This window comes from Carettochelys insculpta, chromosome 1, assembly GCF_033958435.1.
Source record: "Carettochelys insculpta isolate YL-2023 chromosome 1, ASM3395843v1, whole genome shotgun sequence".
NCBI classification, from domain to species: Eukaryota; Metazoa; Chordata; order Testudines; family Carettochelyidae; genus Carettochelys; species Carettochelys insculpta.
In genome coordinates, this window is record NC_134137.1 from 20650314 (window position 1) to 20664131 (window position 13818).

General features: G+C 40.8%; 1 protein-coding gene across 3 annotated transcripts in view; it reads right to left on the reverse strand.

The window, feature by feature from the left end:
• TENM4 (teneurin transmembrane protein 4) overlaps positions 1-13818 on the reverse strand; it is a 493982-nt gene that overhangs the window by 160608 nt on the left and 319556 nt on the right. For all 3 annotated transcript variants that reach the window (XM_074983382.1, XM_074983375.1, XM_074983367.1), the window contains one exon: positions 11675-11875. In XM_074983382.1, coding sequence (XP_074839483.1) covers positions 11675-11875 — 201 coding nt within the window. The remainder of the gene's footprint in view (positions 1-11674; positions 11876-13818) is intronic.

A 13818-nucleotide genomic window follows, 5' to 3' on the forward strand; every position in this document is an offset into this window, starting at 1 on the left:
AATACATTGTTTGCACTTCTATAGAACTTTCCAAGGAGACCTAAGCACTTTCCACACTTCACTGATCTAAACCTCATAGCACACTGATGAGGTAAGATTATTTCCACCCATTTTACAGATGTGAAAACTGAGCCACAATAAAGTTAAGTGACTTGCTCAAGGTCATGCAAGAAAACAATGGTAGAGCCATTTGTAGGATCCACAGCTCCTAGCTTTCACTCCTGATTTCAACCTCGGCACCATCTCACTATCTTTTACAGGTGGAAGGCTGACCTCCTGGCTAAGTGCCAGAATAAGATTCAAGGTACCAGTGTTCAACTCCAGGTTCTTCCACAGACTTTCTATATGATCCTTGTCAAGTCACTTCATCTCTCTGTGCCTCACTTCTCCATCTACCAAATGGGGTGAGGTAAGGATGGGAATTCTTTCATCTGTCTACTGAGACAACAAACAGTTTGGTGAAGGGACAGTCTCTTACCATGTGGACAGTCAGCATCTAGTCTGCCTGACCCCTACTAAGGGCTCTAAGTGCTACAATAATACAATGATCATCATTGCCCACCCAAAAGGAGAGAAGATATCAGATTTAATGCAGAGGTGGGTAATAAGTGTCTTGGAGGTGGTTCTCCAGGGTTAGACCCCAGCAGGCTGCCAGTGCTTGCTTCATTCATCTACACCTCCAAAAGTACAGCTGCTTGCAGGTCCTGCTGACCACAGATTGCAATGAGAACTGCCGTGTCCCATTCCTCACTGCTTCCCACAGCTTCCATTGGCCAGGAATGGCAAACCATGGCGAATGGGACCTGCAAGTGCTCATGCCTGCGGACGCACAGGTAAATAAAGCACAGGCAGCCTGCCAAGTACTAACCTTGGTGAACCATGTCTATCTCATTGTTCATCCCTTACTTAATGGATGAACTCCATAAACCAGTCTAGCAAATTCTGTGTAACTATACAACAAGCAGTACTACCAACTGGGACATGAGAATGGTCATAAAAAGAAACCACATTGCCAAGAACAGTTTCAGAATGCTGTAAATATGCTCTCAACTCCTCTCTGTAAAGCTACAGCCATATAAGACAACATTCTTTCAACAACAACTTAAAATGTGCTGGGCTTTATCAACCTTTACCGTCTGCAACATTTATAAAATTCTTTGTGTCCTAATTTCATCCTTATGGTGCTCGCCACCATCCCTACTAAAGAGTAATTACTGTCTAAAGCTGTGATTTACTTCTGCCCCATTGTCAGTCTCCTCTGTATTTAATATTTGGAACATTATTTTAAATGGTCACTTACTGTCGGATAGCAGGGCATGCAATGCTATGTCTCTAAGGATTTTATTCCTGGGGGTTAAGATTTGTTAAATAAAAATAAATATCCCAACTCACAGGATTATGTTTTAGCCTTTGATGTTTAATTGGATCTTAGCATTTTGTGGGATGTGAGTTAAAGCTTCCCAGAGCAGGAACAATTCCTACTGCATAAATGAGGCTCCTAACAGGGATTCTTTTCTGAGCTGAATTTAATTTCCTCTCCCCATCCGCAAGCATAAGACAATATTAATAGCAGTATTTTGCTCACTCTGTTATTAACAAGAAATACATTTTGCTCCCTACAAATTTCAAGGCAATTCGGTTTTGTTTCCTAAATGAAATTGAACAACTGATGCAACTGTTAGAAATCAAGTGTAATTTCATTGCTCAGATCTCAGTATTGTTGTGTAATCATACCCAATTTAGTTTGCAAACACATTTTTTGCAGGTAAGCCTTTTCTCTGCAATTGGGAACTTTTATTGTTATTATTTTTGTTCTTGTTCATTTTGTTTTGTTACATAAATACATACTGTAAATTTAGCCTTGGTGAAAGGTGCCGGACTGCTATACCTAAAAATTAGTCCTGTATTTACCCACACCACTGATATACACCAGCCGCAGCTTTGAAAGCTTCCCCTCCGCTATCCTTCACCCACCACCAGCTGTTAATACTCCTCAACTCTGACCTAGAAAAATCACCTTCACAGGAAAAGCGAGTACCACATTCTCCATGGCCTGTTGAAACATTGACCCCTCTGCTAATACTGTTAAAAGGTTACCAATTAGTGCCAACTTTGATGGTGTTTTTTACAGCGTGGACATCAATCTACTGCTAACTGATCGGTGCAGCCTATAATTACTTCAAACAGAAACAGTAGTTATCAATAGTAATGATTTTCAGTCACTGATTGCCCTGTATCCAGTGAACCGTACCCCATTCTCAAGCCTGAGTCATCTAATTCTTCCTTTTTGCTTCCTTTAAACCTGTATGACATCTTACCAAACCCTACTACAATCTCCATGGTAACATACTGTTTTTTCTGAATACACCAATGAAGCAAGTGGGGTTTATTTCCTTCCTTGACTGTGTTAACAGTAAAGTTTCCTGTTAGTGATGAAAGATGAGGCACCAAACATCTATGCAATGTCCACATGTATCCAGGGGAGTTACCCCAGTACAGCAAGAAAAGTATTCTCTGATGAAAAACTAATCAGATTTAAAGCAAACATATATAAAATCATTTGTTTTCCAATGAATAAAAATGCGCTTCTTCAACAAGCTTTAACTACACATACAAAATGAAATAATAGTGTATCGGTGTAGTATTAATCCATGCAGTGTTTTAACCAAAATTTCATCCAGGGATTTCAAAGGCCAGAAGAGACTGCTCTGTTCATCTAATTTGACCTCCTGCAGAACACTGGCCTTAAGCATCTTGACCAACAATTTGAAACCCAGCTTCACACCTCTGTCCACACACACCAGAGTGCCTGACATCTGAACAGCAGAGATGGTTGGAAATTCTCCAGTGGAAGGTTTATCTGTTATGAGGGGCCATTTGTTGAACCCAAAATGTTGTGCAGAGACACTTGGTTATGATGAAGTTACAGTGTTACACTGGGGAGGCTGCCACAGAGCTTGGGGTGGGGGGCAAGGTGGTGGGAAACCAGAGTGATTGGAAGCTGAGAGCTTAGAAGCCCTGGAAGTCCTGGCTCTCAAGCTACTAGACAACTCTAGCATGCCTGGTAGCATGGCAGAGAAAGGTCCCCATGCTTTCAGCCTCCTGGGTTGTCTTCAGCCTGTGTGAAGAAGAGCCAGGAGCATGGAAGCCTGGGGATCTGAGGCTCCCAGCTGCTTCACAGCTTGTCAAGGGGGATGAGGGGGAGCCAGGGAATGCAGGCTCCCAGGACTCCAGGCTCATGGTTCTTTGGCAACTTGGACTTTCAGGATCCATGGAAGACCACCCACTGGAATTCCCCAAGGCTCCCAGTTTTGTAGCTTTGAGGTAGCCATTAAGCAGACTGTCCAGGACCTTCATTTTGCTTCCCTCAGAATTTTAAAGTTTTTGGATTGGTCTCCAAATTGGAAAAAAAATCCTAAATTTCAAAATACTGTCATCTCCAGCTATACAGAATTACCTTTCTCTGCACTACTGTAGTCAACTGACTCATGCTCCAGTGACCACAAAGGGAGAAAGGTATTTTTCCCCCAGTGTCTCCTGGGCAGTCTGAGGAGGCAAGGAAGAAGACCACCTTGCTGTACATTTTGGAGGTATGCCAACACCCTCATATAGGTTTCACCATGGGGTTAGGCAGGCACCAGGAGGCCTACATCTATACTTATTGAGGAAGACCAACCATTCAGGTTCGATTTTCTGGGGTGCCATTTCACGCATGCACAAAACAGTGTGCTCCAGGTTCAACATCGACCCCAGAACTTCTTGGAAACCATGAGAAGTAAGGAAGGTTGATGGGAGAGCTCCTGTTGACCTTCTGCCATGAAGAGAGCCACCAAAGCCAATGGCTCAAAAGTCGATTTTAGGTATGCAGCTGCTGCAGTTAAAGTGAATGCTCTAGCCTCCGTGCAGATCTTAAGTAGACCTCAAGTATGAAATTCAGAGGTTAAAACCTCAGGAGGGGTGGCTATAGCATCCCCAAACCCCTAAAGGGCACAAGTTAGACCAGGGAGTTTATTAGCATGGGGGACATGGTGCCAGTTAGAGTCAAATATAACTTGGCTGAGCTGAATGAGGTGGAGATTTTGCTTCTATGCACATAAACAGGAAGGTTCGGAGCTACACATATCAGCATGTCTTGATGATGTAGGGCAGGCGTGTCCAACCTGCGGCCCTGGACAGCTAGTAATGCGGCCCCACAAGATTGTAAACTTTTAACATTATTATGTGGTTTATATACATTAACTATATTATATATTTTGTATGCGGCCCAAGACTATCTTCACTCAGTGCGGCCCAGGCAAGCCAAAAGGTTGGACACCCATGATGCAGGGCCTAATTCTCAAATCCTGACTGCTGAAAACCACCCACTGAAAGCAATGGGAGTTTTGACTAAGCACCAAGTTAGTCAGGGTAAGAGTGCAATACCGGGATCGCCCTGGCGCAGATTCTGACAGTATCTTTCAGGGCCCACCTCAGAAACCTTTTTGCCAAGCAAAGTCCTACCACCTTCCATGATAGTTTAACAAGCAGGAGAGCTGCAAGGCTAGAGAGATGAACATGTGAAGTGGGCTCATTTAAAGCAGTTTCTGAAAACTCAGTGGTGCCTGAAATCATCTTTTTAAGTCATTCAGATCTGAACAAATGAAAGTTTATCAATTTCAGGGGCTATTGCTTGGATATTGTTCTCCTGCTTTTTCCAATGTATCTTGGGACCAAGACAAAGAGAAAAGACAAACAAGTACCATCCAGTGTGCTGCGGAAACACCTTTGCACCACTGTGATGTGTAAGACTATTTTATGTGACAACACCTGTAACTTCCATCTCATACAGACACATTCTCACTCCTTAACAAAGGGAATGATGTTTAAAGGTGGAATTACACAACCATGTTCTGGTTTCTATTTTGGTGGCCTGGGGCATAATGTGAATTTAATATGAAGTTTTGTTTTGTAAGGTTGACACCACTGAGCCTAGGGAATCAATTTTTATTGCACAAGTTGTGTTAATCCCAATGCTGTTTGGCCAATGAGATATGACATTGTTAAAAGAAATCAGACCTTCTGATATTCCAGGAAAAGCACGTGTGTATGTGTGTGCGTGTGCATATTCAGAAAATACCCCTCTCTAATAATCCCCCGCACAATTTATGATGGAAAAAGCCATTAGAGAAAGTAAAGAGAGATTTCTATTTGCTTTTCTTCTTTTAAACTTGATCTTTCTTGTTCTCCACTTCTCCAAATTGGACTAAAAAAACATGCATATATTTCAAAGAACCAAACAAGTCAGAGTTGGTGGAAAAATAATTAGCCTGTTGCCCAAAAGGTCATTTAATCACTAACTTGTATGATTCAACTATAATAAATGAAATGAATCAATATTTTAATAATACCTTTACCTTACATAGACTCTTAAATTCAATAACCTCACAGTGCTTGTAAAAGGGCAAAGAAAGAATGCTGAAATCAATGGGTGTCTTTCTTTTTCTTCAGGGGGCTTTGTATTAGCTTTTCAATCCATAGCTGCTTGCAAAAGAGAATACAAGCCCTGAATTAGCATATGAACTTGCTATTTTATCTCCTAAACTTGTCTCTATTGTTTCCCTCCAGGATCTCTTATGACCTAGCTCCTCAGTTCTCTCTCTCACACACCACTCACACCTCCCTTAAGTCCAAGATAGATTTCGCCAGACTGAGAAAGCAGGACTGCAGGTTCCCATAGGCAGGGCTGGTAGAAAACTCTGCCAACCTGTTACAAACTTTTAGTAGCTAATACTTGCAACCTTTTTACCCCTATTTAACAGAAAATGAAAATGAGGGACACTGAGACCAACTTGTGCACCCCCCCGCCAAAAAAAAATAGGGCAGTTGCAGGGAAGGGAATTGACCAGAGAATCTTTGCCTCCCAATTCCTTGCTCTGATCACACAACTCCATGCCCACCAATTTTACATTTCCCTAACCAACTGCAGATTGCCATAAACAAGGCATAATTTTTTTTCTTACCGCTTTGCCCAGTCTAGTTGTAAAGGTCTCAAGTAATCAGGACAGATGCCAACTCTGTATACAAGTCAATGGGTTAATTATGAACTAGTTACTGAAATCAAGTCCATTCACTGAATGTGAGTCAACGTGTAGCAGTCATTGTCAGTCACCTCAACTCTAGATGAGCAAAGAGATAGAGAGCACCATTTTTACTGATGCTTTTTGTGGTCTAGTTTTAGATGTCTCAAGTGAAGTCCACAAAAGTCAGCGAGAAAACAGGAACCAATGTGAAAATCACCATGTTTCATTTTACAGAGAATGTGTGAAAGAACTGCTGGAGCTATGAGAGACAGAGGAGTGTGGGTGTGTGTATATATTTTTTCTATTCTTTTTTCAATTTACATATATATACATATAAATTGAAAAAAGAATAGAAAAAAAACATACTGTCTGGGATTGTATTCTGCAGTCAATCACACTGGTATAAGACCCTAATTTAGCAAAACACTGAAGCATGTGTTTAAATCAAAACCGTATTCAGAAATGCAGTTAAACATGTGGTTAGGGCCCAATGAAATCCATGGGACTTTGGTTGTAGACTGTTAATTCCTAAGTATGGCTTTTTTTCCCGAGACCCCACATTTGACAACATGTTATGGAAACAGAGAGTGTGATTAATCAGTGGAACAAACTAACAAAGGAAATGGTGGAGTCTCCTGAAGCATTCAGAGTAACACCAGATTAATTTCTGGAATAGCTGCTTTAGCTTTAGCACCAATTATTATCCTTAATGCAGGAGTAACTGGGTGCAGTTTTATGACCCGTATTGTATAGGAGGTCAGACTAGATAATTCAATGGTCCTTTCCAGCCATAAAGTCTGTGAATCTCTGCATTTATGTAGATCAATTTATTCTGACTTCTGTGGGAGTCTTGGGCTACCAGGAAAGCATGGTGAGATGCTTAGCTCTTCATGAATGTGACAGAGTACTGGCTGGGAAACCCTAAGTCAGACCTTCATCATGCCAGTGTCAGTCAAGAAGGTTAATTGGAGCTGGTTGATGCATTGCATCTCCTAGATGGTAATGGAAAGTAGCTGCTGACCTCATTAACTGAAGGTCTGCATCTGATTAGCACGAAGGAAGTGCAGAGAGGAGGAGGAAAGGGAGGAACCAGGTAATGGATGGCTGTGCTCCTCTGCTAACTGAAAAAGCTAGCAGTCCCCATGGCTGCAAATCTGAACTTTGCAACTAGGTGGTGGGGACTGATGCTATCAACAAAGAGCATGAGAGCTTGCATCAGAGGAGATGTCTCCAGCTGGTTTATGGGTGCAGAAATGGCTAAGGGTTGAGGGTCCTGCCTGGGCCCTATTACAATGACCCAGTAATATTGTTGGAATGATTTGTGTTGGTTTCTTTAAATTATTTAATAGTAGCTTAGAGTTTGATTTTGCCATCATATATAAAGGCAGAATTCCCAGACTGGACTGCGCTGTTTACCTACATGTTCTGGGCGGAATGAGGACCTTTGGAGTTTGTGCTGACTGCTGGAACAGTCTTTGGAAGGGAAGCTGCTCTTCCTGGGGTTACTAGGGGAAAAAATGCAAAGCCCATCTTAAACCAGTGCTCTTCTCTTTTGTGCTGGGGGCCCCTGCTTCCCAGGCAAACAGGCCATTCATTTCCCTATGCAGGAGGATCCCAAGTATTTATTCCTGCTTCTCCTGGGAACGCAGGGTGGTAAACACATATATAAGTACACAAAGAACCATCTTCCTAGTTGTGGCTGTGTGTTGTTTCATACACTAATGCATTTTCAACACTACATTTTAATATCACATGTTCAGTGAGTAAATTTGTCCTTCAGAACCAAGGCCCTCATCCATTCGAGAGGTCCAGGTTATAAATGGGGATTTATAAATGGCCTTACCTGTGATTTTAGCTATGAGGCAAAGTACAATAACCTTAATGTTACATAGGATTCTATCAAGAATTAAGTTTGGAGTGAAATTACTGAAGTTTTTCCTGCATAACCTCTACTAGATTTACAAATGTAGTATAAGGAAAGGTGGTGCGTTTATAGGAGGGCTATGAATGAATCATAGTTAATTAACACAATTAACAAAACTGTGATTTAAAAAGTTAATCACAATTAATCACAGTTGTAATTGCACTGCTAGACAACAGAATAACCATTTGAAATTATTAAATATTTTAATTGTTTTATTTTCAATTACAATTCAGAACAGCAAGTGTACTGTGCTCACTCTTTTATTTATTTTGATTACAAATAACTGCACTGTGAAAAAACAAAATAAACAGCATTTTGCAATTCATTTCCTACAAATACAATCTCTTGTTGTGCAGGTGCAATTTCCAAATGTTGATTTTTTAAATGAAATAACAGTATTCAAAATAAAACAATGTTAAAACTTTAGAAGCTACAAGTCCACTCAATCCAACTTCTTGTTCAGCCAATTCCTAAGACAAACAAGTTTGGTTACATTTGCAGGTGATACTTCCTGTTTGTTGTTGACAATGTTGCCCGAAAGAGAGAACGGGCATTTGCACAGACTCTAATTTTTTCCATCTATGGGTGGAATTAATTTTGTTATGCAGACCAAGGTATATGCAGATGTGCACCACCAGCAGAAACATATACTGCCCACTGTAGGTGACTGTGGGTGCTCTGTTAATCATGTGGGCAGCACCTGAATCTCTCCTGGGTGGCCACCGAAGCACACAGCTGACAAGGAACATTGCAGAGGACATGTGTCCCTGCTGATGATGGATTCTACTCAATAATCATCCAACACATCATGGACCAACACTTGTTCAATTTCTTCATCTGAGTCAAATGCCATTAGATTTTGGAAGGCACTTCAGATTATTAAACCTTGGGTGACTAATTTTAGAAACCTCACATTGGTGCACTCTGTTTTGTCAAAACTGCAGTGAAAATGTTCTTAAAAGGAACTGCGTGGCCTGGGTCACCTGAGACTGCTATCACATGAAATATATGGCAGAGTGCAGGTAGAACACAGAGCAGGAGACATACAATTCTCCCCCATGGAGTTCAGTCAGAAATTTAATTCATGCATTATTTTTTTAATGCATGACATGAGCCTGGACTTATGTTCTCTGCATTGGTGGCTGATACATGAATGTTTAGCATAATCTGGAACATACATAGCTTACAATTCCAGCAATACAACTGCCAAGCTAATACTTGTTCTCACTTTTAGGTGACAAGAAGCTGGCAGTATTATCTCCTGAAAATATAAACAAACTTGTTTGTCTGAGAGCCTGGCTGAACAAAAAGTAGCACTGTGTGGAACTGTAGGCTCTAAAGTGTTCTATTATTTTATTTTTGAATGTAGTTATTTTTGTGCATAATTCTACATTTGTAAGATTACCTTCATGATAAAGAGATTGCATTAAAATACTTACGTGAATTGAAAAATACTATTTCATGTTTACAGTGCAAATGCTTGAAATAAAAATGTAAAATTAGCACTAAACACTTTGCATTCTGTGTTGTAAATGAAATCAATATAATCCAACTATTTAAATAAATGTTATTCTATTATTGACTGCACAATTAATCACAATTGATTTTAATCGCAGGATTGAGATTTATTTTTTAATCACTTGACAGTCCTTGTTTGTACAGGACTATATGGGACATATATAACCTCAGGAGGGTTGTCTATGTGCTTGTGTTTAGAAGTGTGAATTTTCTAAACTCATCCTTGCAATATTAAAACTACTCTGTAATCTCAGAGGAAGATGTCAGTTGTGAATCATGTTGCAAAACTGCTGAAGCCGCTCTTCTCTCTTCCCTTCTGTCATGTTTCAGTACAAGGAATCAAATATATTAATACTGGGGAAAAAATTCAGAGTAAATCACCCAGACAGTCCTTTTGCCACTGCAAGATTGTGCCCTACACTACATATGCAGGTGCTATGGCTAATCCAGTTTTAAATGTCACAGGCAAAGGGACTTCCATGTCTTTTCACTGGAAGAATATTCTTCAGTTGCATCTATTTAACTTGTAAGGGGATTTTCTTGCTATTCAGTCTAAATGCCAGTTTTTTAAATTACGTCCATTGCTCCTGGTTATACCCCTGTGCACCACATTAGTTCTTCTCTATCCTTAAGAGTTTATACTCTTGAAATACTTGTAGGCTGTGGCCACATTTGGCCAAAACTTCGAAATGGCCATTCAATTCAGTGCCTCATTAACATTCAGACACTTCCAGCCGTGGTGTTTCGAAAGCGCTGCTTTCGAACGCTTGCAGCTTGGCGCGGCTATGTGGGGTTCCTTTTCAAAAGGACCCTGCGCCTTCGAAATCCCCTTATTCCTCTCAGCGGAGGGGAATAAGGGGATTTCAAAAGGTGTGGGGTCCTTTCGAAAAGGACCCCCATGTAGCCGCGCTGAGCTGCGAGCATTCAAAAGCGGGGATTTCGAAGTGCCACGGCCAGAAGAATCCTAATGCTAATGAAGCGCTGAATATTCAATTCAGCACTTCATTAGTAATCTTCGAAATGGCTATTTGCATGGTCATTTCGAAGTTTTGGTCAAGTGTGGCCACAGCTGTAGCCAGTTAAGATGGTCCTACCTTCCATAAAGTCCAATAACCTTTTAGCTAAACTATTATTATTTATGCATGTTGTCATATTTACTATGGCATCAATCCTGCCATCAAATCCAGTTCTCTTAAAAGGTTTTTTGTTTGTTTCATTTTGTTCTGCTACAAATGCATTTAAACTGCTTGACAATACTACCATGCTCAGTGTTGCAGTTCCTCAACCCTGTAGAAGGTAAAGAAACCATTAAGGATGTGATCTGTAGCTGTTTTCTTTGTGCTTCTTATTTGTGAATACAGAATACAGAACAAAGGCCAAAGAATATGATGTTTCCAGAATGTCATTTTGGGAGTGAATTATTCTTAAAGAAGGGAGAAGAAACTTGTGTTATCATTTTTCTTGAATCTCTGTTTCAGATACCTACTGCTGCTTACCAAGAAGCTTCCTGCTTAGCTGAGGGATGAGAAAATCCTAAGCTCTAATTTGTTAACAAACCTAGAGATTTCACTTTAAAATCACTCTCTGAAATGTGTTTGACTCTTTCAAATACTTGCAGTCACTTCCATCCTTCCTTGTATGACCTTCTACCGGTGCCTACAGTTCTTCATACTATTTTATACTTTACAGCTGAAAACACACCTCCAACAAACACTGCAGGGAAAACAGACCCAAAGTCACACCTCATGCAAACAGCACAGGAAGAAACACTCCCGAAGTAGAACTATCATGTCTAACGGTTCTTTTCGTCTCTAATGGTCTTTTCACTGTTATATGATTGACTAAAGAATGCTCAGTAATCTCACAAAATTCCAATCTCCATCGGAGGCCACTAAATTTCTTCAGGAATTAACAACAGACCACTATGTGCAGCCTGTAAATTAAATTCAGAGTGATATAATGAACAACAGCAGTCCCAGGTAGCTTTAATGGGGCTATTTATTAGATTACTATAAATTTACCTGTAGACGCAGAATTATTTATGTGGTCAAGGAATAGCAGTTGTGTCTCCAGTCGTGCACCACGTGTGTTTAACCCGGAAATTTGTAGTGCATTTTGGCAGCCACAACTGCTAACATTTATAATTAAAAAAATAATTCACTGATACAGTTACCGATTGAGCAGTCATGTCCGGTCCAGTTGGGATCGCAGCTGCAGAGCCCGGTGTCAGGTAGAAAGTTCCCGTGTCCAGAACACTGGTCCAAACAGGTAGCTCGGGGTGTCTCACAATTCGTTCCTCCCCAGCCAACGGAACAGTGACATTCTCCCCGTACACAAACTCCTCGCCCAGAACAAGTCGGATCCATGCAGTCCACTACATTGGGGCAGGGGGAAGGCAAAGGGAAGCAGAGTTAGAAAGTTCAGAAATGACCCATTTTGATATTTATGCCACAGCAGTAGCCTCTTGAGGCTGCATGGTCAATTGAGACAAAGACAGCGCCTGCCTCCGGGAGCATCCGACAACTATTTTGTACTTCAGAAATTTCTGCACTAGAAACCGGGGGGGATTTGGCATAGAATAAAACTAAAATTAAAGCAAAGAAATATTACTTAGTGAAATCTATTCTTATGTTGATGCTCAAAGGAACAAACTGAAAGCAATAAATTAAGTTAATAGTTATTAACAATACATTCCAGGACCTCACAGCCCTTTGCAAACATGAATTAAGCCTTAGAATAGTTTTGTGAATTAGATACTATCCCCATTTTAAAATGGGGAGACTGAGAATAAGCAAACTTGCACAGACCATTATAAAGCTGGGAATATGAACCATAAGTCTCACCTCCCTGTCTACCCAAGAGATATTCCCTCCACTCACTTCCATGGCTGGTGAGATCAAGTGGACCATCAACTCAGCCCCCAGAGGGAAATGTTCATTTATGTATTATAAGTGAACTGTTGCACTTTATGTATTACAACATGTTTACTGCATTTCTGTCTGATCTTTATCCCAAGTATTTGCCTATTTCTGTAACACAGACAATTCCCATTCCCTGCCTTTTCCAATGCAAATCTTGAGCGCCTAGACGCTTAGCAGTCGTAGTAATCAGAATGGGCAAGTACAAGGGTTTCCAAAGTAGGGACAGGCCTCCTGGGGAAGGGGGTGGGGCAGATGTGAAATTTTATAAGAGGGGCACAGCACAATGGGCTGCTGGGTCTCAGGCTCATCCATCTCATTAAAAATGTTGAAATATGGCACTGATTTTATGTCTGTGCATTCACATTTATATCCTGATTAACAGAGTTTTTGGCTACGTCTACACTAGCCCCAAACTTCGAAATGGCCACCCAAATGGCCATTTCGAAGTTTACTAATGAAGCACTGAAATGCATATTCAGAGCTTCATTAACATGCGGGCGGCCGCGGCACTTCGAAATTGACGTGCCTCGCCGCCGCGCGGCTTGTCCCAACGGGGCTCCTTTTCGAAAGGACCCTGCCTACTTCGAAGTCCCCTTATCCCCCATGGGAATAAGGGGACTTCGAAGTAGGTGGGGTGCTTTTGAAAAGGAGCCCCGCCGGGACAAGCTGCGTGGTGGCGAGGCGCGTCAATTTCGAAGTGCCGCGGCCGCCCGCATGTTAATGAAGCGCTGAATATGCATTTCAGCGCTTCATTAGTAAACTTCGAAATGGCCATTTGGGTGGCCATTTCGAAGTTTGGGGCTAGTGTAGACACAGCCTTTATGTTCTATATACTTATTACTTTACATGTGATGAAAGTTTTTTTTTTAATATAAAAATTACTGAAATTTCCCTCAGTTTGGAGTCATCCTTCTGCCTAGGTCCCATTGTTCGAGAACAAATAACTGTTAACTAATTTCAGGGTGCTGAGTTCAAATATTATATCCATTTTTGCCCATGGCAGATTTTCTGAAAAACCAGGATCTACTTTTTCAAAAAATGCTATTATAATGTGTTATACATTATATGCTGTGACTTATTTTCCATCTAGCTTAATTTTGTTGAAGAGGATCAACCAATTATGATATTATATATTATAGGAGTAACAAAACAGAATGGTTTAATTGTTTTATGTTCTGAATGATATTTACAACTGTATTTTCCACTTTTTTCAGCTAATCCTCTAACATAGCATCTTGGGGTTGCCTGAATGATCCAGACATATTTTGCTACATTTGTGGCAGTTTTGTTCCAAAAAAGCAAAGACAGAGCATAACAGATTTTGTTAGAAATGTATATGATGCCTACTTTGGCATAATACTTGGGGATCACGGCAAGTCTTGGGCCCCTCATAAAG